The sequence below is a fragment of the Aquarana catesbeiana genome, linkage group LG01 (assembly GCF_042186555.1).
Source record: "Aquarana catesbeiana isolate 2022-GZ linkage group LG01, ASM4218655v1, whole genome shotgun sequence".
Classification (NCBI taxonomy): Eukaryota; Metazoa; Chordata; class Amphibia; order Anura; family Ranidae; genus Aquarana; species Aquarana catesbeiana.
Genome location: NC_133324.1, coordinates 863,170,619 through 863,198,291, shown reverse-complemented (window position 1 = coordinate 863,198,291; position 27,673 = coordinate 863,170,619). Strand labels below are relative to the sequence as shown.

Sequence of the window (27,673 nt, the reverse complement as noted above, 5' to 3'; positions counted from 1 at the left end):
AGCATTGCTGACAGGTGTTTGGTATGAATCATGAGGGGGAACTCCACGCCAAATTTTAAATAAAAAACCGGCATGGGTTCCCCTCCAGGGGCATACCAGGCCCTTAGGTCTGGTATGGATTTTAAGGGGAACCCTCTACGCTGAAAAAAATGGCATGGGGGTCCCCCCCAAATCCATACCAGACCCTAATCCGAGCACGCAGCCCGGCCGGTCATGGAAAAGGGGTGGGGACGAGCGAGCGCCCCCCCATCCTGAACCGTGTCAGGCCGCATGCTCTCAACATGGAGGGGTGGGTGCTTTGGGGAAGGGGGGCTCCCTGCGGCCCCCCACCCCAAAGCACCTTGTCCCCATGTTGATGAGGACAAGGGCCTCTTCCTGACAACTCTGGCCGATGGTTGTCGGGGTCTGCGGGCGGGGGGCTTATCGGAATCCAAGAGCCCCCTTTAATAAGGGGGCCCCCAGATCCCAGCCCCCCACCCTATGTGAATGAGTATGGGGGTATATCGTACCCCTACCCATTCACCTGGGGAAAAAAGTGTCAATAAAAACACACTAGACAGGTTTTTAAAGTAATTTATTAGGCAGCTCCGGGGGTCTCTTGCGACTTCGGGGGTCTCTTCCGACTCCTCCGCTCTCTCCGGCCTCTTCTCCCAGTCTCCGGCCTCTTCTCCTGCTCTCCGGTTCTTCTGCCAGGCTCCTCCGCTATCTTCTGCTCTTTTGCCGCTCTTTTGCTAGTGTTGGCCTGGTCTTCTCCGTCGTCTTCTTCCCTCTTCTCTTCTTCCGATGTTGACACAACACTCTCTCCCGCTGTAATGCCATGTGCACGGTGCGCAACGACTTATAAAGGCATGGGGCGTGGTCACCGGGTGATGTCACCTGGTGACCCCGCCCCTTATGATGTCACAGTCACCTCCTGGGGCATGATGGGATGTCATAAGGGATGGGTCATCGGGTGACATCACCCAGTGACCACGCTCCATGCCTATATAAGTCGTTGCTTACTGCGCACACGGCATTACAGCAGGAGAGAGCGTTGTATCAACATCGGAAGAAGATGACGGAGAAGACCGGGCCAACGCTAGCAAAAGAGCAGAAGATAGTGGAGGAGCCCGGGAGAAGAGGCCGGAAAGTGGGAGAAGAGGCCGGAGAGAGCTGAGGAGTCGGAAGAGACCCCCAAAGTTGCAAGAGACCCCCGGAGCTGCCTAATAAATTACTTTAAAAACCTGTATAGTGTGTTTTTATTGACACTTTTTTTCCCCAGGTGAATGGGTAGGGATACAATATACTCCCATACTCATTCACAGAGGATGGGGGGCCGGGATCTGGAAGCCCCCTTATTACAGGGGGCTCCCAGATTCCGATAAGCCCCCCCGCCCGCAGACCCCGACAACCAACGGCCAGGGGTCTGCGGGGACAAGGTGCTTTGGGGTGGGGGGGGCGCCAAAGCACTCACCCCCCATGTTGAGGGCATGCGGCCTGGCACGGTTCAGGAGGGGGGGGGCGCTCGCTCGTCCCCACCCACTTTCCTGACCAGCCGGACTGCGTGCTCGGATAAGGGTCTGGTATGGATTTTGGGGGGACCCCCTTGCCGTTTTTTTTGGAGTAGGGGGTTCCCCTTAGAATCCATACCAGACATAAGGGCCTGGTATGCTCTTGGAGGGGAATTCCTTCTCGCGCTCCCTGCTATTGCAGCCAGCGCAAGATATACAGTACCCTGTCGCTGAGAACCAGCGCAACGGGATTGTGCTGGAAACACATTCTCGCGGGCAGTTACTGTACATCACGGGACACAGAGACTTGATAATTACTTAGTGGGATGTCCTATAGCCATGCCCAAATTGAGGGGAGGGAGACACAGATCAGAAAAAAACATAGACCGCCAACGGACTAGAGGAACTATACTGCTGCCTGCAGCACACTGCGCCCAAAGGCGGCATCCTCATGCCCTCTTACATCCACCTGATAGAATCTAGTGAATGTATGGACTGAAGACCAAGTTGCAGCCTTGCAGATCTGAGCCATGGAGACCTGGTGATGCACTGCCCATAAAGCACTAACTGTTCTAGTAGAGTGCGCTTTAACCTGAAAAGGAGGAACTTTACACCATAAGCCTGAATAATAACCTGTCAAATCAAACTAGAGATAGTGGATTTCAATGCTGTCAGAATAAAGAGACAATTAGTCTTTCGTATCTGAGTGGTTGCCTGCAGATGGATACTGACTACTCTCACAACATCTAAAGAGTGTAACAACTCTTCTTCCGCAGACCGCGGATCTGGAAAAAAGGACGGAAGGACCACATCTTGATTCAGATGCAATCCTGAAACCACTTTAGGCAGAAAAGTCGGGTGAGGGCGCAACACCACCCTGTCTTTGTGAATAATCAAATATGGCTCTTTACAAGAAAGAACTGCTAATTCTGATACCCTTCTAGCCGAGGATATGGCTAACAGAAACACCAACTTCTTTGTCAAAAGATTTAAAGAAGCTCGGTGCAATGGTTCAAAAAGTTCTTCCTGTAAAACAGACAAAAACAAATTCAGATCTCATGGGCACACAGGAGGCTTAACCGGCGGATTCAAGCGCAGTGCTCCCTGAACAAAGGCCCGTATGAGGGAATGAGAGGCAAGCGGTCTTTGAAAGAATACTGACAAGGCCAAGATCTGGCCCTTGATAGTACTCAAGGCCAGCTTCATTTCTACGCCTAATTGGAGAAAGGCAAGAATTCTGCTAATGGCATACTTTCTAGGATGCCACCCTCTGTATTCACACCAGGAAACATATGCCTTCTAGATTCTGTAGTAGATGAGCCTGGAAGCCGGCTTCCTAGCATTAGCCTGGTTGGACAGGACTGGCGCCGAGAGGCCACAACCCTTTAAAATGTGGGTCTCAACCGCCAAACCATCAAATTTAGACTTTGTAAGGCAAGATGGAATATTGGACCCTGTGAGAGTAGATCTGGGCGGAATGGAAGAACCCAAGGTCTTCCCTCTGCCATCTTTATCCGCATACCAAGGTCGCCTGGGCCAAGCCGGAGCCAACAGAATTACAGGCTTTCCTTTTTGACCCTCTGAAGGAATTTTGGGAGAAGCGGAACTGGAGGGAACGCATAGCTCAGAGAGTATTGATTCCATGGAATCGTTAAGGCATCTGACCCTTGTGCTAGAGGATCATTTGTTCTTGACACAAAGTTGTCCAGTTTTTTGTTGAACCTGGAGGCCAACAGGTCCACATCCGGGGTACCCCATTTTCGACATATGGCCTTAAATATGTTGGGGTGTAGAGACCATTCTCCTGGGCACAGCTGCTGGCGACTTAGGAAATCCGCCTGCCAATTTTCTACCCCTGGTATGAAGACCACAGACAGGCAAGGAACATGTCTCTCTGCCCATGAAAAATTGTGATTCAGACCCTGAGGGCTAGCCGAATTGCCCGAATCTACAGATTGTTGATGGACAAGAGCCTTTCGGCTCTGGACCATCTTCCTTGGGTGGAAGCTTCTTCCGTAACTGCTCCCCAGCCTATAAGGCTGGCATCTGTGGCTATCACTTTCCAAGTAACTGGAACAAAAAATTTTCCTTTTAGCAGATTCTTGGTCAGCAGCCACTCATTGAGGCTCTGACGTACCCAAGGAGACAGGCACATTGGGAAATTCCAAGGCTTGTACTCTTTTGCTCCAGACAGGGAGGATGCTGCTCTGCAAAGGCCTTGAGTGAAACTGAGCGTAAGGGGCAGCCTCGAAAGATGCCATCATCTTCCCTAATAGTCTCTTACATAGCCGAATGGAGGGATTCTTCCTTGTCATGACTACCCGAACCAAATCTTTTATGGATTTGGCCTTTGACCTGGGTAAAAATACTCTGCTTTGGACAGTGTCTAAGACCATGCCCAGATACTCCAGCCTTTTTAGGGGCTTTAAGGAAGATTTTTCTAGATTGAGGACCCAGCCTAGGTACTGTTGGTACTCTAGTGTGCTGAGCACACTGCGGTCTAAACGTGCTACAGACTATTCTACAAGAAGCAAATCGTCCAGCTAAGCCGTCACTGTTATGTCACCCGAGCCCTTAGTTTTGCCAAGGGCGGGGCTATAATTTTTGTGAACACTCGAGGCGCTGTAGCAAGACCGAAAGGTAGGGCCACAAATTAGAAGTGGCGATGATCCACCGCAAACCTCAGGAATCTTTGGTGAGCGGGAAATATTGGCACATGTAAATATGCATCTTTGATGTCTATTGATGCCAAGAATTCTCCCCCCTGAAGGGTGGAAACTTACCGAGCGGAAAGAACGAATATCTAAAAACTGATTCAGGTCTTTTAGATCTAGAATAGGTCTGACATTCCCGTTTGGTTTTGGAACCGTAAAGAGGTTTGCCTTGCTCCTCCTGGGGTCACCTCTATAATCACCCCTTGGGATAGTAGACGTTCTAAGGCCAGAAACAAGGGTCTTCCTTTTTCTGGATCCTTGGAGACTCTTGACCTTAGGAAATGAGAAGGCGGGAACTCCCGGAACTCCAGCTTGTAGCCCAGAGACCCCATGGAGGTTACCCATCTGTCCTGAATCTCTTCCCCCCAGGCGCCTGCAAACTGCAGCAGCCTTCCCCCCACATGGCCGAGCGGGGGTGCCCCTTCATAGGGAGGTTTTAGTGTGTTGCTTAACAGATCTTGAACCCCAAGACTTCTTTTGCTCTTGGGCTTGGCCTTGGACCTTTCCCCTAGTATTGGATTGGGGAGGCCATTGCCACTGCCTGGAGGATGAGGCTCCAGGGGCTGTGGACAGAGAACATCTAAATGTGGGATGTTTACTCTTTCTTTTGACCGGTAACAACGTGGTTTTACAAGCAGTAATCTTCTGGATGTATTTGTCCAGGTCATCCCCATAAAACAGGAACACAGTCAAATATCTTTTGCACAAAGCTTCAGCTGCCCAGTGCTTAAGCCAAAGGGCCCTGTGCATGTGTACGAGCAGGAGGGAAAGGCGGGATACTTGCTGAACAGAATCCATAATGGCATCAGTCGCAAAACATAAGGCCTTAGGAAAGTCTGCAAAAACCTCACCCTCCTCAGTGGGGAGGAGGTTAAGTACCTGCTTCATTTGTTACTTGAGGAACTGGCACATGCCGATTGCTGCAATCGCAGGCTGGACCACAGCGCCAGCCATAGAAAAGGAGGCTTTAAAGAAAGTTTCCAGCTTCTTATCAGTTGAATCCTTGAACCCCTGAGCATTGTCCACAGGACAGGTCAGGCTCTTATTCACACAAGAAATAGCCGCATCTATTGCTGGCACCTCCCATTTTTTGGTGAATTTTTCCTCCACCGGATAAAGCATAGAAAACCTCTTAGGAGGAGAAAATAGTTTATCTGGGTGACCCCAGTCATCATACAACAACTTCTCCAATAAGGGATGAATTGGGAAGGTATATGCAGCCTGTGGGGATTTCCGGGATCCCAGGGAGGAAACACAGGATTTGGCAGCCTCAGCAGAGGGCAAACTATATGTGTATATATGTATGCACCAACTCAGTAAAGTATTGCACCTGTACTTTGAGGGCCTGGGAGGAAGAAGAGAGCTTCTCCTCTTCCCCTGAATCGTCCGACTGCTCACGATCCCCATCCCCAGATAGGGATATTTCATCATCAGAATGCTCATCCGATAGGGAACCTAAAGCAGAAGGAGAGGATCTACCCCTGCAAATCTTTAAGGAAGCTGTGATAAAAGTAGTAATCCTTCCTTCCAAACCATCCAATACAGCCTTCATATTGTCTTCAGTGACATATACAGGGACTGTAACATTGGGAGAGGCTGTAAAGCCTGACAGGGGCACAGACTCATCCTGTGAGGCTGCCTCCAGTCTTTCAGGGGGGATGGAATCCTGCAGGCATGCCCAGAACCCCTAGAAGTAGGCAATGATCTTTTCATGCCTCTTTTACCTCCCCCTGAAGCCCTCTTACGAGGAGACATAGTCCTAAGCTGCAAAGCAGAGGTACTAGTACAAATGCAATCACTGCTGTGCCCTGGTCTTACAATATAAACATTAGCTCAAGCTGCACAACCTGATGCCAAGTAGGTGTCTTAGGTATGCCTAGATCCGAATCCACTGAGATGCTTACTGCCCACAGCTCTGTGTCCCACTGCTTACAGGAGCTCTGGCGTACTGGGCTTTAAACATAGCCGCTTCGTGCCTGCGCACTGGTATGCTGTGCACGCCGCATGTGCACAGCGCTGCAACCACGCCCCCCCTTCCTACCCCGCCGAAAATCACCGTAATAGCGCGCCCACGTAGGACTGACATGGCGGCGGCCCGGGGGTGAGGGGGGAGAAAGGGGATTCTCTGAGAACTGTGCGGGACCCCCGGACAGCGTGGGATCCCCCCCTTTTATATTATGTGGTAGAGCCTGCAGCGGAGGAGGTAAGCGGCTTCTTAGACCAGCTTCACTGAGCGTGTATCCTGGATGGCATGTAAGTATACACCAGGTATGTTCTTACTCCCTCTAGTGGCGGAAACCAGGTAAGACATGCAACTACTCAAAAGAAGATAATCCATAATGTGTATACTTTATGATTGTCTTCACCTACCTTATCCCCGCCGCAGGACTGCTGATAACAGACAGATCCCACCTTCACCCATCACGGCGGGTAGCGTTGTGCCAACCTTCAGGGTTCTGGATTCCTACTCACAGGATCCTCTTCTCTGGACCTGTAGAAGACTCTGCCAGAAAAACTTTTCCCGCAACTTAATTTGTGCACCAAAGCACTGGATCCCAGAGCCCAGTCCTCAAAGAGAGACATTACAGGCAAAACCTTGTTTCTTCACACATGAGGCCCGGGTACCATCCATCTTAGGCATATATATTGGCCCGAGGTATGGATCCGGTTGTATAGCTCCTAGGCCCCCCACAGAGACCATCAAACAAAGCTTTCTTCTTAGCACATCTTCTAGCATGACCAACCACCTTAGATACTGGCGAAAAAACTGAGGTACTCTCCATATGGGAGGGGTTATATAGGGGAAGAACTCGCCTTGTAATTAGGCTTGCCAGTGTCCAATCACCTGATGGTGACTATCTAACCCACTAAGTAATTATCAAGTCTCTGTGTCCCGTGATGTATGAACAAGAAAAAGGCAAGCATCTATTTTCTGTGTGTATATATATGCTCCAGATTTATAGTGGAAAATCTGGTACAGCTGTGCATGGTAGCCAATCAGCTTCTAACGTCAGCTTGTTCAATTAAACTTATGACAATAAAACCTGGAAGCTGATTGGTTTCTGTGCAGAGCTGCACCAGATTTTGCACTATGCAGTTTTAGTTAATCAACCCCTCTGTATTGTTTTATGATGTATTGTATAAAACTTCTTAATAAAACAATCTTAGAAACAAATGGGATTACCTTTGCAGCTGTAGAATAGGTTGAACCATAGAATAGGATAGAATAAATGGAGTCAAAGTTGCTGATAATACAAATAGGCCACAGTTATGTATGTCCTTGCAGTTTTTTCGCCAAACAATAAATCAATTACAAATGGTGGTTTTGTGGTTTTTCAAAACTGCATGGTGTAAGCTGAAATCCTGATTGTAAATGCAACAAAATAGCAAGGTGGGGAGACTTGGCTTGTTTCATGTGATCAGACATGCTTCATCGGGGATTGTTGTGCCGCTATATTGAATGTTTGAGCAAAAACTTTGACAGCGTATGTTCTCTAAGGGATTTGTGAAGTTCAGACCTGTGAACAGATACCCATTCAGTTTTATAAATATCTACAGTGCTGATTCATAAAGCTGCAATAACGCTTTTATCTGTATTCCCCTGGCAGCTTCCTCTCCTCCCAGTACATGCCATTTTTAAACTTTCCAAAGAAATCATTGTGATGTTATTTCAGGGGCTGCCATTGTTTTTTCTCTGTTGGAGGCAGGATCCAAGTGGGTGCTCTGAGGGTGCTTCCTCTGGGTGCAGGGCATCCTGTTGGATTATAATGCTAGCTCTACAGTCAGTATTAGGATTGTTAGCAGTGACAGTGTGGTAGTCACGTAGCCTTATTTGGCTGCTGGGGTTGACAACGTTCCAGTGAATTCACTGCAGTCCTTGTAGTGTTGTCCTCCTACTTGATGAAAGGTGCTGTCAGTGGCAGCTTTTAAAAATGTTATTCTGCATTGCAAAGAAATTGCTTATTTACTAAATTTTGTGAAATGCAATTTTTTCATTGTAGGTATAGTTTTCAAGCATGTTTAAATAAAATGGTGTGGTACCTGATTTTAGAACTATCATATAGCCATAGTTAGGCAGCTTTTTCCATAGCATATGAGTACACAATAAAAAACAAACATGAGGGCGCCTCCATCTAGATGTAGCGATTTTATTCATAAATAATGATAAATTAATACATCGCTACACCTAGATGGAGGTGCCCTCTTGTGTTTGTTTTTTTGTTGTTGTTGTATATGTGCATTAGGATCTCAAGACCTAATTTGAGAGGAGCTGCATCCACTTCACCTGGTGTTCCCTACCACTCTCCTGGCCCTCGTTTGTGCCCCTTTAAATGACGGTTGGGTTCTAGTCAGTGCAATAGCTAATTTTCTTTCTTTGATATATGTACTTAATGGCTGCCTCCCCTCTGTATTTGCCTTCCTGCTCCATTGCTCCAATTCAGACCTGTCCCATGGCAATATGCCAGCTGCCATCTTCTCCACGACTTCCCCCAGTTAGCCTGGGCATAGACTGAATGAAATTTGGCCGGTTCTGTTTTTACCATTTTACAGATAGTGGTAGTGTGAATTGTAGATGCACTATTCTAGAAAAAAAAGATTGCTAGGAGCAAAAGGAAAGTATTTTTTAGCAGAAGAGAAGGGCTTTTCTGTCAAAATTCCAATTCTAATATTTCTCACATACATGGAAAAATCAGCATTTGCTAGAAAATTACCTAGAATCCCCAAAGGTTATATATTTTCTGAAAGCAAAGTCCCTTGAGAATAAAATGGTGGCTGTTACAATTTTTTCACGATATTTGCACAGTGGTTTATCAAATGCAAATTTTATAGGAAAAAAATAAAATAAATATATAATAAATTTTAGTGCACACAAACACACTATAATACCCATTTTTTAAAAATATATATAAAAGATGATGCTACATTGAATAAATACAGTGGGGGAAATAATTATGTGATCCCCTGCTGATTTTGTAAGTTTGCCCACTTACAAAGAAATGAAGAGTCTATAATTTTTATCATAGGTGTATTTTAAATTAGGCGCCTTTCACACGGACGGCTATTCTGCCGCAGTTAAAAGCATGTTTTTTTTTCCTGTGGAGTTCAAGACTCCAGGCACTGTGATCAGCTGCATTTGCACAGTGCGATTAGCTGCGGTCGCGTTTGGCTGCGGTTTGCCATTTCCATGGCAACCCGACAGGGTGCCGACTCGCACTGTTCGGTATGAATCTTGAGGGGGAACTCCACGCCAAATTTTAAATAAAAAAATGGCATGGGTTCCCCCCCAGGGGCATACCAGGCCCTTCGGTCTGGTATGGATTTTAAGAGGAACCCCTACGCCGAAAAAACGGCGTGGGGTCCCCCTCAAAATCCATACCAGACCCTTATCCGAGCACGCAGCCCGGTCGGTCAGGAAAGGGGGTGGGGACGGGCGAGCGGCTCCCCCCCCCCTCCTGAGCCGTACCAGTCCGCATGCCCTCAACATGGGGGGTGGGTGCTTTGGGGGAGGGGGCGCCCTGCGGCCCCCCACCCCAAAGCACCTTGTCCCCATGTTGATGAGGACAAGGGCCTCTTCCCGACAACCCTGGCCGTTGGTTGTCGGGGTCTGTGGGCGGGGGGCTTATTGGAATCCGGGAGCCCCCTTTAATAAGGGGGCCCCCAGATCCCGGCCCCCCACCCTATGTGAATGAGTATGGGGTACATTGTACCCCTACCCATTCACCTAGGGAAAAAGTGTAAATAAAAAAAACACTACACAGATTTTTAAAGTATTTTATTAGACAGCTCCGGGGGTCTTCTTCCGACTTTGGGGGTCTTCTTCCGGCTCTTCCGTGCTCTCCGGGTCTTCTGCCGGGCTCCTCCGCTATCTTCTGCTCTTTTGCCGCTCTTTTGCTATAGCGGAGGAGCTGCCTTCTTCCCTCTTCTCTTCTTCTGATGTTGACACGACGCTCTCTCCGGCTGGAATGCACTCTGGGCGCTCCGCTCTGACTTATATAGGCGGTGACCCCGCCCCCTTATGCCGTCACAGTCCCTGGGCATGCTGGGACTGTGACGTTTTAGGGGGCGTGGTCATCGGGTGTCTTTTACACAGATAACGAGTTGTCGTTAGGAGCACCTTCTTAAATTGAAAGCACTAATCTGTGTACCAAATTTGGTTGATATTCTGTCTCTATCATTTAAAATACACCTATGATAAAAAGGATAGAACCTTCATTTCTTTGTAAGTGGGCAAACTTACAAAATCTGCAGGGAATCAACTAATTATTTTCCCCACTGTAGATACCTAACATATCACGGTTTAAAATTGCGCACACCGGTGGAATGGGGACAAACTATGATACATTAAATTAACCATAGGCGACACTTTCAAAGTCCTTACCGGTTACCAGTTTAGAGTAAGACCCCTTTCACGCTGGGGCTGCGGCTGCGTTTGCGGTAAAGTGGCGCTTTACCGCTGTTTAAGCGGCGATTTTGCGCCAGTTTTTGGCCGCTAGCGGGGAGCTTTTAACCCCAAAAAAGGGGTTAAAGTCCTTGCCATTTACTAGTTAAGAGTAGGACCCCTTTCACACTGGGGCCGCGTTCGCGGTAGAGCGCTGCCTGTTTTAGCTTTTGCACCGCTTTGCGGCTGCTAGTGGGGAACTTTTAACCCTAAAAAAGGGGTTAAAACTAGTGTTTTGCAGCTCTTTCAAATCGCTTTTAAGGCGCTTTGAAAGCGCTGCCCATTCATTCCAATGGGCAGGGGCGTTTTGGGAGAGCTGTATACAGCGCTCCCAACCCTCCCCAAAGATGCTGCTTGCAGGACTTTTCTTTTCCTGTCCCGCAAGCGCACCGCCCCAGTGTGAAAAGGCACACTGGAATGAAAAAGAGGCGGTTTTCAGGGGCTTAGCAGAGGCTGTTTCTAGCGATAAATCGTCTGAAAACCGTCCCAGTGTAAAAGGGGTATTAAGTGTGATTGCTGGTGCTAGATTGCATCACTCTGACGTTTGCTACAAAACCTCACGTGTGTTGTGATCACCTTATACATATACGTGCAGAACCTACGTATGCGTTCATATTTTAGCATGAGCACAGGGGGTCAGGAGTGCTTTACTTTTCTTTTTTTTTTTTTTATTATTTTTTTTTTTTTATGCACTTTTTTTAGTGTGTCTTTCATTTTTTTATTTTGGATCGACTTTATTGCTTACACAAGAAATTAACAACATCCCTTATGATAGCACTGGCAGTGATAGGTACTCTTTTTACTGAAAGATCTGCGGTCTATGAGACCCGAGATCTCTAGAATAGACCCCAGATCTCTCCTGCCCTCCAAAGCAGCTGACCAAACTGAGATGGGTTTGATCGGCTGCTTTACTAGCTGTTAACAGCCAGTAAACAAACAGCTGAAACCGAAAGTGACAAAATCCTCGTCTCTACTGGTTTTATATATAGTATCATAGAGAAGTTCAGGGAATGGATGGTCCTTCTTCTTTTCTATGGTCAGCCAGCGCAACTGCCCACAGTGGGCCCCCGGGATCCTCAGTGGGACAAGAGAGCTTGGAAATGGCAGTGGGAGAGGGGCATCGCTGGCCTAAAAAAATGACACAACGATCATGAATGCGGTTGTATACTGTTTATACGGCCTAAGGGCATGAAGTGGTTAAAATAAAGTTAAACTTTAAAGGCCACTTTAGCATTCCTAAAATACTATTTACAGTACAGTATCTTAAGTGCTGTTGTAGCTTCATGAAATAGAACCTGTGGCACGGGACTTTTCAAAGGACATCTTCAAAGGACAGCATATAGTCTCTTCTTTTTGGTGAGCACTTTACCTTGTTTATATTGATTACATACTGCTAAATTGCTATAAATTGTGTTCTATATAATTTAATTTAGTACTGCTTCAATATTTAAACTAATGATGTGTCTTGATTCTCAGGTACACTCAGATGGTGCCGTGTTTGAAAAAGGTTTGAATGGCTTGGTACAGCTTAGTGCTGTTGTTGGTCCAGCATTAAACATTCATCTAAAGAATCTGCTCACCAGTGTAAGTTCTGAAAATAACTTTTTGAAGAGACCCTGGGGGAGATTTACTAAAACTGGTGCACTCAGAATCTGGTGCAGCTGTGCATAGTAACCAGTCAGCTTCTAACTTCAATTAAGCTTTGACAATAAAACCTGGAAGCTGATTGGTTTCTATGCAGAGCTGCACCAGATTTTGCACTCACCAGCTTTAGTAAATCCCCCCCCACCCCCGTTTCTAGACCATTCATTGCAACGCAGATCTTCCCATAAGACATTAAATGCTCATATTATATTTTATGCATGTTATTTAGCTGTAAAAGCCTCCCTTGTGCAGACATTCAAATGCCCTGAAATTGCCGCTGGGCACTGCCATCTTGGATGTGATATCAGCAGACTCAGAGCTGTCAGTTAAGTGACACTCTATAGCAGGGATATGCAATTAGCGGACCCCCAGCTGTTGCAAAACTACAAGTCCCATCATGCTCTGCCTCTGGGTGTCATGCTTGTGGCTGTCACAGTCTTGCTATGCCTCATGGGACTTGTAGTTCTGCAACAGCTGGGGGTCCGCTAATTGCATATCCCTGCTCTATAGTATTCCCCTTTGCTCCTCCCTCAGCAGCTAAATAAAAGGTTTATGTGAAAGAGCTGCTCCAGCACAGACAATGAGTAGACACTCCTAGTAGAGGAAAGAGCTATAATGCGGAAGGAGAGAGAGGGAATGTGAATTTGATGTGTTTAGAAATCTTTTGTCTGGTGGAATAGCAACCTAGATGTAAGACCTATGTTATAAACTTTCCTCTATTCAGATCCTATTAAGAAGCCTTTTTACAAGATGTAACATTGTAGGTGAGTATTGTAGGTGAAACAAAAAGATTCCCTTGACACAACTCAATTTAGGCTAGGTTCACACTCCTTGTTTCCTGCACATCTTTGCCCTTGCGATCTGCTACGGTTGTCAATACAAAGTTAACAACACCCCAAATGCAGTGTATTTGCCTACAAAACAACTATGCGTTCCAGTTCAATGTGGCTCCAAAAAAAGGTGCATGCACTTCTTTGGTGCCATGCGGTGGGATTTGAGCCCATTCAAAATGAATGGGCTCAAATCGCACCAAACTGAACCGCATGTGAACTGCACAGGAATGCAATGCAGTTCCTATGCGACTCACATGTGGTGTACAGTGAACTGAGGCTTATGGTAGGTGGTGAATGTCTGTTCCTGGCCTGAAACCTCTCCTGGTGGGGCTACCAGTGTTTTCAATAATACGAAGTGCCAGATGAGTTGTAAAATGTTGTCATCAGAACTCTAAATGATATTGCCTGGCCTGGTGTCATTAGCATGTTACAGGAGTGCCTTACTACAAGCCCAACTCAAGCTAAAATGATTTCTGTTTTTAGTTTTCTTTCAAGTGGATATGACCCAGAACTTCTGCCAACAAAGGCCCCTTCCAGGTGGACCTTATCAGACCATCCATAGCTCTCTATGGAGCGGCGGATGTCAGTGAACATGTGTCTGCTGACACCCGCCGACACCCATTCCGAACCTGTCTGCTAAAAACAGACAGATTGGGTATCCGTTCCCCATCTGTCGATCGGCTCCGAATGACAGTCGGATGGAAATGGACAGGCAGTCCGTTTCCATCTGATAGCCCCATAGAGAACAGCAGGCTGTGTCCGTGTCTGCTTTAGGGGATTAGCGGAGAGTTCCCCTGCTGAGCAGGCAGATCCGCTGGTGGACTTTGCCAGTGTGAAGGGGGCCTTATTGTTATCCGTCTCCTCACTGGGGAGATTTTTCATCAATTCCTGTTTTGGTAAAGTTGCCTATACACCAGTAGAATTTTTGTTTGAAATATTTCATCTTAAGAACAATCCTTCGGTTTTCTAATCGTTGGGGTCATATTAACAATTTCAACAACAGTGATGAGCAGAGTTAATTTCGTTATAACTAAAAACGTTTTTGTCAAAATTTTCATCGGTGCCATTTTTACAGAGACGAAAAGTTCACCACATTTTCGTCCACTGATAAAAATCATGACAAAAATCCATTCAGTTTTTGTTAAGAAACCAAACTAAAATGTGAGGCAGGGACATTTACCCTTGGAACTTCTGGTTTCCACGGAGCTCCGCCTAACTCAGGCTGGGTGGAGCCCGGCATTTGTAGATAGTCCGAGCGGATGGTTAGACCATCAATGGCTTTTATCTGAAGCCTGAAGGGGGCTGTTCAATTGGGATGGCGGCGGCTTGGCTGTGTAGTTACTCTTCACACACTGCCTCTGTAGATACACGCCTGCAGTGCTGATTGGGTCTCTACTAGTCCAGTGAGGTGAAGGCTGTGTTTCCCGGAAGACTAAGTGCTCTGATCACACTTATCCTACAAGGACTGTGGGCTCGCCGCTGTCTGTGGACACATTCACACTGATATATAGAGGCCCCCTGAAGCAGACCTCCTTGTCAATAGGCTTTGCAGCTTGTCCACTACGGGAGAGTAGAACACTGTCCTATCTGTGCAGGATTAACCCTTTTGCTACCAGAGCTGTTTTTGCACCCATGCTTAAAAGATCAATTTAGGCCTGAAGATTGCATAACCCCCCACCCCCCCAAAAATATTATATATTTTCTGAAAGCAGACAAGTTCATGTAAATGTACACTTCATGGTGGCATCATCATGCAAGGAGTTTTTATATTTTAATTTTTAGCAAGGTCCAAAAAAAGAGTGAGTTTGGGTTGGAGGAACTTGACTGGCCTGCACAGAGTCCTGACCTCAACCCGATAGAACACTTTTGGGGTGAATTAGAGGACAGACTGCGAGCCAGGCCTTCTTGTCCAACATCAATGCCTGACCTTACTAATGCACTTCTGGAAGAATGGTCAAACATTCCCATAGACACACTCCTAAACCTTGTGGACAGTCTTCCCAGAAGAGTTGAAACTGTTATGCCCCGTACACACGGTCGGACTTTGTTCGGACATTCCGACAACAAAATCCTAGGATTTTTTCCGACGGATGTTGGCTCAAACTTGTCTTGCATACACACGGTCACACAAAGTTGTCGGAAAATCCGATCGTTCTAAACGCGGTGACGTAAAACACGTACGTCGGGACTATAAACGGGGCAGTGGCCAATAGCTTTCATCTCTTTATTTATTCTGAGCATGCGTGGCACTTTGTCCGTCGGATTTGTGTACACACGATCGGAATTTCCGACAACGGATTTTGTTGTCGGAAAATTTTATCTCCTGCTCTCCAACTTTGTGTGTCGGAAAATCCGATGGAAAATGTCCGATGGAGCCCACACACGGTCGGAATTTCCGACAACACGCTCCGATCGGACATTTTCCATCGGAAAATCCGACCGTGTGTACGGGGCATTAGAGTTCAAAAGGGTGGGCCAACTCAATATTGAACCCTACGGATTAAGACTGGGATGCCATTAAAGTTCATGTGCATGTAAAGGCAGGCGTCACAATACTTTTGGCAATATAGGGTACACACATGTACGCATGAAAATGTCGATTGCGATCTACATGTTATATATTGCCAGGCACGGTGGAGTGAGCGTAATCATTTTGGCATCAGAGCTCCTGAGTAACTCTAAACTGATGACCTATAGGAGCTTTTAAAGCGTTGCCTATATAAAATATAGGGTACTGAAGTCTGTCACCATTTCAGAGGCACAGAATTTTAACTTTTTCACGCCGACCGCCTCCCAGCCCTTTAACAGTTTTAAAACCCGGTTGGTGGAGGCGGGCATTCAGGTCATGTGATTGGCTGTCACAGCAATCACATGACTGGAAAGCCCCTGATCTCAAGTTTGCATCAGGAGCTTTCTGGTACCCTCCGGCTGCCATGTTGGGGGGCGTTCAGGGAGCATGCTCTCAGCACAGTAAGTTGTTTTAACAGGGCCGCATATATGAGGCTGCTCAGTGTTGAGGTCCACCCGCCGAGTGGCCTAATATATGCGTGCGGCCGGCGTCAAGGGGTTAAGGTTTGACATGTTGGGTATCTATTTAGATGGCACAACCTCATCTATTGTATTTTACCCAAACAATTGGCTAATTTGTGTTTGTGTGTCCTAAAATTAACTTAATTAATTAATTTAGGGGGTCTGCTTTCATAAAATATATGATGTTTTTGGGTGTTAAATTTTCATGGCTAAAATTATTATGTTTTAAACATGTGTTCAAAAAAATCTAAAACAGCTCTAGCAGCGAAAGAGTTAAAAGGTAATTCTAGCGTGGGAACTATTCATCCTGAGCTTTTTATTTTCACACTACAGGTTTGCTTTAATATATGTGTTTCATGGCAAAAAAAAAAGATCCGTGTTTCATGTTTGTATTTTCTTTTGACAGCTCTCCAAAAGACTAATGGACAAAAAACATAAAGATTCAGTCACGACTGCTTTACAGAAATTGGAGCATTATGGTGGGAAGGTAATTTCTGATAATACATTCTAAACATGAAGATGTGCATTAAACAAAAAAGATTATTATGAGCTGAATTAACAGCCTTGAAATTACAAAAACCTTGTATTGCTCTGCAGTGAAGCACTAAGCTGTGAATTATCTGCAGATGTATTACATTGGATGGGTGCATTCATCAATAGGGCACATGCTGGCACTCACATTATTATTTGGAGTAAAAGAAACTCAACTTTACCACCATGGATAAAAACCAACTAGGCACCCTAAATCATGTCTGTGTCTACCATGAGCATTGTGAATGTTTCACATCATTAGAGAATGTCAAGCCAGTTTTCAGACAACTCTTGTCTGGAAGACATTCAGTAAGATGAGTGAATCAGCAAGGCACAATCACTCTGCTAAGCAGCAACGCACCCCCGGTATGCAGTAGTCATATATGGGTGCCTCCATGCACTGATATATACAGTATCTCACAAAAGGGAGTACACCCCGCACATTTTTGTAAATATTTTATTATATCTTTTCATATGACAACACTGAAAAAAATGACACTTTGCTACAATGTAAAGTAGTGAGTGTACAGCTTGTAAAACAGTGTAAATTTGCTGTCCCCTCAAAATAACTCAACACGCAGCCATTACCGCCGGCAACAAAAGTGAGTACATCCCTAAGTGAAAATGTCAAAATTGGGCCCAAAGTGTCAATATTTTGTGTGGCCTCCATTATTTTTCAGCACTGCCTTAACCCTCTTGGGCATGGAGTTCACCAGAGCTTCACAGGTTGCCACTGGAGTCCTCTTCCAGTCCATCATGGAGCTGGTGGATGTTAGAGACCTTTTGCTTCTCCACCTTCTGTTTGAGGATGCCCCACAGATGCTCAATAGGGTTTAGGTCTGGAGACATGCTTGGCCAGTCCATCACCTTTACCCTCAGCTTCTTTAGCAGGGCAGTGGACATCTTGGAGGTGTGTTTGGGGTTCATTATCATGTTGGAATACTGCCTTGCGGCCCAGTCTCGGAAGGGAGGGGATCATGCTCTGCTTCATTATGTCACAGTACATGTTGGCATTCATGGTTCCCTCAATGAACTGTAGCTCCCCAGTGCTGGTAGCACTCGTGCAGCCCCAGACCATGACACTCCCACCACCGTGTTTGACTGTAGGCAAGACACACTTGTCTTTGTACTCCTCACCTGGTTGCCGGCTGACATACATGCTTGACACCATCTGAACCAAATAAGGTTATCTTGGTCCCATAAGACCACAGGACATGGTTCCAGTAATCCATGTCCTTAGTCTGCTTGTCTTCAGCAAACTGTTTGCAGGCTTTCTTGTGCATCATCTTTAGAAGAGGCTTCCTTCTGGGACGACAGCCATGCAGGCCAATTTGATGCAGTGTGTGGCGTATGGTCTGAGCACTGACAGGCTGACCCCCCACCCCTTCAACCTCTGCAGCAATGCTGGCAGCACTCATACGTCTGTTTCCCAAAGACAACCTCTGGATATGATGCTGAGCACGTGCACTCAACTTTGGTCAACCATGGCGAGGCCTGTTCTGAGTGGAACCTGTCCCGTTAAACTGCTGTATGGTCTTGCCCACCGTGCTGCAGCTCCGTTTCAGGGTCTCGGCAATCTTCTTATAGCCTAGGCCATCTTTATGTAGAGTAACAATTCTTTTTTTCAGATCCTTAGAGAGTTCTTTGCCATGAGGTGCCATGTGGAACTTCAAGTGACCAGTATGAGAGAGCGATAACACCAACATTTAACACACCTGCCCCCCATTCACACCTGAGACCTTGTAACACTAACAAGTCACATGACATTGGGAGGGAAAATGGCTAATTGGGCCCAATTTGGACATTTTCACTTAGGGGTGTACTCACTTTTGTTGCCAGCGGTTTAGACATTGATGACTGTGTGTTGAGTTATTTTGAGGGAACAGAAAATTTACACTGTTATACAAGCTGTACACTCACTACTTTACATTGAAGCAAAGTGTAATTTCTTCAGTGTTGTCACATGAAAAGATATAATAAAATATTTAGAAACATTTGAGGGGTGTACTCACTTTTGTGAGATTCTGTATATTGTACATCAGTCTCTGCCCTAAAAGAGCTTACAATCTAAGGTCCCTAACTCACATTCATACATACACATACTAGGGCCAATTTTGGCAGGAGCCAACTAACCTACTAGCATGTCTTTGGAGTGTGGTAGGAAACCAGAGGACCCAGAGGAAACCCACGCATGCAAGATGCACACTCCAGGCAGGTAGTGCCATGGTTGGGATTCAAACTGACAACCCTAGTGCTGCTAGGTGGAAATACTAACATCTTAGCCACTGTGCTGCCCTACATGTATATACCTATTTTCAGCCTTGCTTTGGTCAAGTCGTGATTCCCTGTCGGTGAGTGGTAGCTGCAGGGGAAAGGAGTGAACGCTTGTTAATAGCTGGAAAGTCTGTCACCCATAGGCTCCCATGGTCCAGCCATTGTTGCCTCTCCAATCTTTATCATGCAGCAGCCTCTCACTGACACAACGGGGGGAGAATTACTAAAACTGGAGAGTGAAAAATGTGGTGCAGCCCTGCATAGGAACCAATCCACTTCCAGGTTTTTTTTTTTTTTTTTTCATTTTATTGTTTTTTATTAGGTTTTCTATACTAAATTTAAATACAGAAAAATAAGAAAACAACGTCAATATCCATTATACATTTGAACATATGTCAGATAATCACTTGAGTGGTTGCATTAACATAACTCAGGTCGCACCTAAACTAGAACAATGAGGAAGTAATAGTATTAACCGATCTGTATGGGTGTTATCCCCACACCCAGACACCCCATCTGGGAGCAATTTGTATCGGGAGGTGGGGGCAACACGGCCAACTTTACCTTTGTTCTCAATTGATTTTTATTAGATCAAAAGCAAAAGATACAAGGTACAAATACCATATCAAAGACAAGAGAGGGATTCCCTCCTAGATATGGAGTTGCAAACACATAACAATTTAATAACTCCTTAGTAGAAGTAAACCATGGGTGTCCCACATGTTGGTACGTGCAATCTACAGGGGAGGCGTCAAAGACTGGTTGGGGGGGTGGGAGTAGGGGGTCTAAGATAGGAGAAAGGAGAGTGGCGAATATATAAGATGAATTAATGTGTGGATTGCGCTAACTCCTAAAAAATTAATAAATACCATACCACTTCTATTAACCAAAAAAATATTATTATATATATAAATATATTATCTATTTATATGTGAACTCCTTGCAAGTGTTTTTCTTCGTGCTGACAATATACATATATGTGCCCAAACTTCACCACAATATAATGCCCCTGTGTAAAGGGTCTATGTGCAATATTAACAACAAATAGTTATATCAATAATTAAAGTGCAAGTGCCAAATATAAAAAATGTGTAAGGAAGAAAAATTAAGGATGAGGTGGAGAATAAACCAAAATTTACAAATATTCATATTAGATAAGCAAACAACTCAATCCAATAAGTCCATGCATAAAAAATATATATATGTGTATAGCAAAGTGCAGTGAATATCCACAGTGAGTGATCAATTCCTTCCAATGGTGACGTTCCTCAGTAGTATTTAAATACTTCCACTTCCACCATATAGTGACTAAACCACCACCTAGTGAAATGGCCACTTACCAGATATAAACAATTATGTGCCTTTGGTTCATTAATTTCGGATAACCACTCAGTTTTTGATGGGTCCAACAACAGCCTTTCCAAGCAGTGTACTAGTGCCTCTTGCTCTATTGGTTCTCATGAAACATATAGATAGCCATCATGGTGTAGTATGTAACTATGCTTTTATTAAAAAAGTTAAAAAACACATTTGAACTCACATGTTCAGGTGCCTCTAAGCTGGCACCAAGCTAATCCAGCCGTTCTTGGCAAGAATGAGAACGAGGCTTGGAACTCACGTCACTAAGAGGAAGTATAGGGACAGATAGACTGATAGTCCCCACTCCACGTACACGACTGGATTAGCTTGGTGCCAGCTCGGAGGCACCTGAACATGTGAGTTCAAATGTGTGTTTTTTAACTTTTTTAATAAAAGCATAGTTACATACTACACCATGATGGCTATCTATATGTTTCATGAGAACCAATAGAGCAAGAGGCACTAGTACACTGCTTGGAAAGGCTGTTGTTGGACCCTTCAAAAACGGAGTGGTTATCTGAAATTAATGAACCAAAGGCGCATAATTGTTTATATCTGGTGAGTGGCCATTTCACTAGGTGGTGATGTAGTCACTATATGGTGGAAGTGGAAGTATTTAAATACTACTGAGGAAGGTCACCATTGGAAGGAATTGAGGACTCACTGTGGACATTCACTGCACTTTGCTATACACATATATATATATTTTTTATGTATGGACTTATTGGATTGAGTTGTTTGCTTACCTAATATTAATATTTGTAAATTTTGGTTTATTCTCCACCTCATCCTTAATTTTTCTTCCTTTCACATTTTTTATATTTGGCACTTGCACTTTAATTATTGATAACTATTTGTTGTTAATATTGCACATAGACCCTTTACACATGGGGAGTTATATTGTGGTGAAGTTTGGGCACATATATGTATATTGTCAGCACGAAGAAAAACACCCGCAAGGAGTTCACATATAAATAGATAATAGATTTGTATCTATAATAATATTTTTTGGTTAATAGAAGTGGTATGGCATTTAATAATTTTTTAGGAGTTAGCGCAATCCACACATTAATTCATATTTAATATCCAACCCTAGGGCGGCATGTATTTTTGATTGCAGCAAACTAGACTATTGGTCTTAGATTTAGTTTTTTGCGCCGGTAGCACAATTTTTTCTCAAATATATAAGATGCCTAGCAACCAGCTTAGATACCTAGGAAACATTTAATAAAGTAAACATACGGACATAACGTTGCAAGGAAAATAAGGTAAGTGTTCCCACTTGGCTCTGTGTGTTCCGAACAGTAAAGGGGATATTTTCCAATGTTCAAAAGTAGTCAGATAGGAGTATGACTTCATTTATGGGAACTTAATACTTCTGGCATGAGCCAGCCAAGGAGCCCACTGTCTGTGAATCTTCTCTGCCATTAGGTGAGATTTGGAGAAGAGATATTCCATGTGGCAGTGTTCATTTAAAGCAGAAATGAGGGAGATGGCCATTGGTGGGAGTGGATCTTTCCAGGCACGAGCTATTACTATACGCGCTGCGATTAAGATCTGTTGTATTGTTGGTATGTATGTTGTGGGCCAGGGGTAGGCGTCAAGTCCAAAGAGAGCCATTTGCGGGGTCAGTTGTCTGTTAGTATGGGTCACATCAGCTATTAAAGCAGATACTGACTTCCAGAAAGGGGCTATGAGGGGGCAATTCCACCATATATGAAGGATGTCCCCAATGGTATCCCAATTCCGCCAACAATTTAGGGAGTGGGATGGAAAGATGCATGCCAGTCTGTCAGGTGCATAGTATCATTTGTGGAAAATTTTCATGGGCGTTTCCCAGTGGGATACATTTTTGGAGAAGGTATTAGAAAGCCGAAGAGCACGGTATCATGCCCGTGGAGGAAAGGACATTTGTAACTTTGATTCCCAGTATATCATGCTGGTGGATTTACTTGCGGCTGTAGGTCTAGAAAGAATGTTGTAGACGTAGGAAATTCATTTGGTTTTAGTTGTTATTTGTTTGTAGTATGAAATCAGGTCCTTATGGATTGTTACTGTGGAGGCGGGCACTGATGAGAGGATGTGGTGGATTCTGAGAAAAATGTAGAAGTCTTTACTGGGCAGACTGTAGGTCTGCAATAGTTCTTGGAAATTTTTGAGGCTTTGTTGCCTGCAAATTCCTGCAGTGGACCAGTTCTGAATAGGTAGATCTGGGGAAAGTTGCATAGAGAGGATTGGAAGAGGCCGAAAGGCGTCGTTGTGGATTCCTTGGGAGGTTTGATGTAAGGCCTTCCAGACTGAGGTTGTGGCATTTACAGTGGGTAAGAAGGAACGTGGGAGGAATTGCATCCATATAGCTGCCAATAGCAGGTGTGTGGCCCAGGAGAGTGCTGTTGACTAAATTTGGAGCCATAAGGAAGTGCAATGGGACCACCACTGTTTTGCTTGGTCCAGGAGGACTGTCTTGTAATACCGTTTAATATTGGGTGCTCCCAGGCCAGAGAAAGCCGTAGGTGTGCTTAAAAATTTAAGCTTTTAGTCGAGGCTTGTGGGCTGCCCAGATAAAGGAATTAAAAATTTGTTGAATTTTGGTGAGATCTATTGGTAGCAGTGGTAGCAGTAGGGTCCTAAATAAGTAGAGGATATGCAGGAGGAGAAACATCTTAGCCAAGGATATAGGTCCGGCCCAAGATGTAGTAATAGACATCATGGATGAGCTTATGGATTGAAGTTTCTGGAGCAGAGAGGAGAGGTTCGTTCAGAGAAGCATGGAGGAAGGAGATACCAGTTGAATGTCTAAGTATGTCATAGTAGAGGTAGGAAACCAGGAGAAGGGTGATATTTTGGTAATGTCCAGTTTAAGTGAGGGTGATGCCGATCGTGGATGATTTAGAGTGGTTTTGTTTGTACATAGATATCAAATTAAAGTCAGCTAGTATCTGGGATAAGGGGGGTATTGAATGAAGTGGATCAGTGAGTGTGATGATGATGTCCGAGTAGAGACCTATTTTATGGGGGGGTGTCCCCAACTGAAATCCCGGAAATGAGAGCATTGGAGTGAATTGCTTGAGCCAGGGGTTCGATCACTAAAGCAAAAATCAGGGACAAGAGGGGACATCCCTGTCAGGTGCCATTAGTGATCGAGGAGTCAGAGAGAATGCCTGATGTCCAGACTTTGGCGCTGGGGGTAGTGTATAGACCCAGGGTGGCCTGTAAGAATGTACCTTCTATGCCAAACTTCCTCAAGACAGCCTCTAGGTATCCCTAATGAACCCTGTCAAACGCTTTCTCTGCATCAAGGGAGATCAGCAGAGAAGGCGTTCGGAGGTGCTCGGCCCAGTGGATGAGGTCTACAAACTGGCAAATTGCATCTGAGGCCTGGCGCTTGGGGATAAATCCCACCTGATCTGGGTGCATGAGTTGAGGCATGTGTTGGGCAAGGCGGGTAGCTAGTAATTTGGCGTACAGTTTGAGGTCTGTGTTAAGGAGGGAAATGGGTCGATAATTGGCCGGATCATGTGGGGATTTACCGGTTTGTGAATAGTGGTTATGACGGCTTCTAGGGATTCAGATGGGATGTTTCCAGTAGCTAGGAATCTATTGAAGGAGTTAGAAAGATGGGGAACTAGTTGTTCACAATACGTTTTGTAGTAATCATTACTAAAGCCATCCGGGTCTGGGGGGCCTTGTGTAGAGGTAGGGCTTTAATAGCGCTCTGGACTTCTTGTGTTGAGAAGAGTTGGGCGAGTGCTGTTACTTGTGTGGGGGTCAGAGATGGAAGATTCTTGGGGGAAAGGAAGTTCTGAATCGATGTTTGGGCTCATTAGGGGAAAGGCTAAGGTTATATAGTTTAGAATAGAAGGAGTCAAAGCAGTTGGCTATTTCTTTGGGGTTGAGGAGTCTTTGACCCTGGGAGTCTAATAGGTAAGGAATTTTGGATTGCTTTATTACCCTGGGAATACCAGGTGAGTTTTAGCTTTCTCAGGTAGAAGTCATAATTATTCTGTTGCTAGGAGCTCAAATCAGACCTAAGTTTATGTAGTTCAGCATGAGTAGCCTTTGAGGGATTTTGCTTGTTTTGAGGCTTGTTATGTTATCAAGAAATATGCTAAGGGTCGAGTCGCGTTTTTTTTCTCTCCTGCGCTCCCAGCTTCAATAATATTCCTCGGATGACAGACTTGTGGGCATTCCACAGGGTGGTGGGGTTAGCAACAGATCCAGCATTAAGGTTAAAGAAGTCCCTAATCGCAGAACCGACCTGCTCCCTACTATTTTTGGTACTTAGTAGGGAAGAGTTCAATCGCCACAATTTATGAGATGTGCTGGGGGGGATAATACAAGGGTGATAGATACAGGGGCGTGGTCAGACCACAATATTACTCCAATAGAGGAGGGAGAGATTGACTGAAGTAGTACTTTGGAGGTCAGGAACAGGTCGATCCTGGAGTAAGTCCTCTGGGAATCTGAGTAGAATGTAAAGTCCTTCTCTGTGCCATGTTGACACCTCCAGGGGTCATAGAAATCTTCTAATGCGCGTACACACGGTTGGACTTTTCGACCGGACTGGTCCGAATGGACGCCGGTGGACCAAAGCCGGCGGACAGTCCGATCGTGTGTGGGCTTCACCGGACCTTCAGCGGACTTTTCCAGTCGCAAATCTGACGGACTTTAGATTTGGAACTTGCTTCAAATCTTTACGTCGTAACTCTGCCGGACCCAGAAATCCGCTCGTCTGTATGCTAGTCCGACGGACAACAACCGACGCTAGGGCAGCTATTGGCTACTGGCTATCAACTTCCTTATTTTAGACCGATGTACGTCATCACGTACGAATCCGTCGGACTTTGGTGTGATCGTGTGTAGGCAAGTCCGTTCGTTAGTCCGTCGAAAGTCCGTCGAAAGTACGCTGGAAAGTCTGTCGGAGCAGTCCGGTCGAAAAGTCCGACCGTGTTTGCGGAATAAGAGTACTAGAGAAGAAAGGGCAGTAGATCCTTTCCTCTTTGGAGTGGAAGAGTCTAGGGAGTGGTCTATTACTTCATTAAAATCACCGCAAGTAATGAGTTGGTCTCTGGGATAGTACTGAATATTTGCATGACAGTTTTGTAGAAGGATTTTTGATGGGTATTAGGGGTGTAGATATTAACGATAGTTAAAGGTTTGTTGTTAAAATAGGCTGACAGAATCAGTAACAGGTCAGAGGAATCTTGTTCTGTGTGTGATACGGTTAAGGATACAGTAGAGCGGACTGCGATCATAACCCCTCTCACTTTTTTATCAGTTTGAGAATGGAAGATGTGTGGGACTAGCTTGTGGGAACACTGCAGAGGGTTGACCGAGGAAAAAATGTGTTTCCTGGATACATTAAATATCGGTGCGTTGTGCAATCGCTTCCCTCCATAATAGGGATCGCTTGAATGGGCTATTCAAGCCTTTGACATTAGGGGAGGTGATTTTGAGTGACATGAGTTCTAATATGAGATATGTCAAAGTGGCACAGAGAAGTAGGGGGTCCAAGTAGTCACTAAGAGTATAACATTAGAGTCTTAAGGACCAAAATGCAGTAGTAACATTTACAGATATACAGAATAGATAAGGCAAATTATGTCTACAAGGTATCTATGTATGTTGTAGAAGCTATATAGGCTTAGTCAACAATGCAGTCTCAAAACAATAAAAGTATACTAGAGTAACCTGAGAAATGCTTTGCATGCAATAGCAGTAGGGCGGGGAGAGTGAAGCAACGTGGAACAGCTCCTCCACAAGTGTATGCATATGACATCCAGCTAGATTATCCCTGGGTAGTAGTAAGGTCATGAACTAGGGTTTATTCCCCGTGTCCCACGCGTTTGAGATTTTGGCAGACGTCTTGTTAGTGGGAGTCTTTGGTGGTGGGTCATTGAGTAAACCCCAGTTGTGCAACTGTTTGATCCAATCCTTAGGGGTTAAGATAGAGATTTGCTGATGTTGGTAGGTGACCAACAGTTTAGTAGGAAACCCCCACTTGTACGTGATCCTATGCTCCATAAGGATCGAGGTACCTGGTGCAAATGATTTGCGTGCCTGTGTGGTAGCTGCCGAGATATCATTATAGAGTGGAATTTTGGAGAACGGATCCGGGAGAGGACGCATAGATTGTGCGGAGGCATAGATAGTGCATATTATTCTCTTTAGTGTGAAAGAAATGGATTCTAGCCAGAATATCTCTGGGGAGGGATTCAGGTAGATGTGTTGGCTTATGGATCCTGTGGGCCTGGTCTATGAGCAGGTCTTGTGCTGTGAGTGTTGGTACAACTTTGCAAAATAGTTGGTGCAAATAGGGCATAATCTCCGCTGATGTTATAGCTTCTGGGACCCCCCTGATTTTGATATTATTCTGCCTGGAGGTCCTCCAGGTTGGCTACCTTCAGTACCTTCAATTGCTGAATGGCCTCAGAGTGTTCATCCTGAATGTCCACAACAGTGTTATGAGCAGTTATAGCTGTTGATAAGAGTTGCTCAATGTGGTCAGTACGTTCCTCTAGGTAATCAACTCTGTCATGTAGATGATTAATGGAGGCTCTAAATTCTCTCTGCATATCAGCCTGCAGAGAGAGTGGCATTTCTTTAAGAGAATGTTCTGTTGCAGGGTTATCTGTGGTTGCAAATGCTGCAAGAGGCTGAGTGGGAGCAGCATCAGCCGTGGGACTACAAGGCTCAGCGCCATGCTGTCTCTCACTGGTGGAGGCTTTGTAGGAGATTGTGCTGGCGAGATGGCAGATCTCTTACCTCTGTCAGTAAGAGGCAAGATGGGGTTGTTGCTCATCTGTCTCTTCCATATCTGAGACCTGATTGTCGTTTGAGGCAGTCACAGGCAGTGAGTTTGACGGCGGGATGTTCCTGTCTGTGTCGGCGCCATCTTGGGCCGGCTGTTGGGAGGGCCACATGTAGGTATCCAGGAGCCTGCCTGTGCTTCTCAATCAAGATCGCTTACAGGTCATAATCCAGGGGTTGTGTGGTGTCCGCTTCCCCTATTCTAGGAGAGAGAGGCTCGGATGGGTAGCTGGGTAAGCGCTGTGTAGCTCTGTGTTCAAGCGGCCATATTCATCTGCAGCCAGGCCATGCCCCAGACTTTCAAGGTTTTTTTTTTTTTTGTCAAAGCTTAATTGAACCAGCTGAAGTTTGAAGCTGATTGGATACCATGTGCAGCTGTACTAGATTCTGAGTGCTCCAGTTTTAGTAAATTTACAGTAATGGATCATGTGATTAGACCAGAGCACGCTAAAAAATGTGTAAGTAATTACATTGGGGTGAAGGAGACATTTTTCAGCATAGTTAGTGTTGGGTAGGAATTCTGCTTTAAGCTAAACTATTTTATTAGAT

At 45.2% G+C, this 27,673-nt stretch overlaps 1 protein-coding gene across 3 annotated transcripts in view; it reads left to right on the top strand.

Moving 5' to 3' along the window:
• The window catches only part of PACRGL (parkin coregulated like), a 105,261-nt gene that overhangs the window by 62,626 nt on the left and 14,962 nt on the right, over positions 1–27,673 (top strand). For all 3 annotated transcript variants that reach the window (XM_073609408.1, XM_073609394.1, XM_073609402.1), the window contains 2 exons: positions 12,120–12,227; positions 16,557–16,637. In XM_073609408.1, the coding sequence (XP_073465509.1) occupies positions 12,120–12,227; positions 16,557–16,637 (189 nt within the window). The remainder of the gene's footprint in view (positions 1–12,119; positions 12,228–16,556; positions 16,638–27,673) is intronic.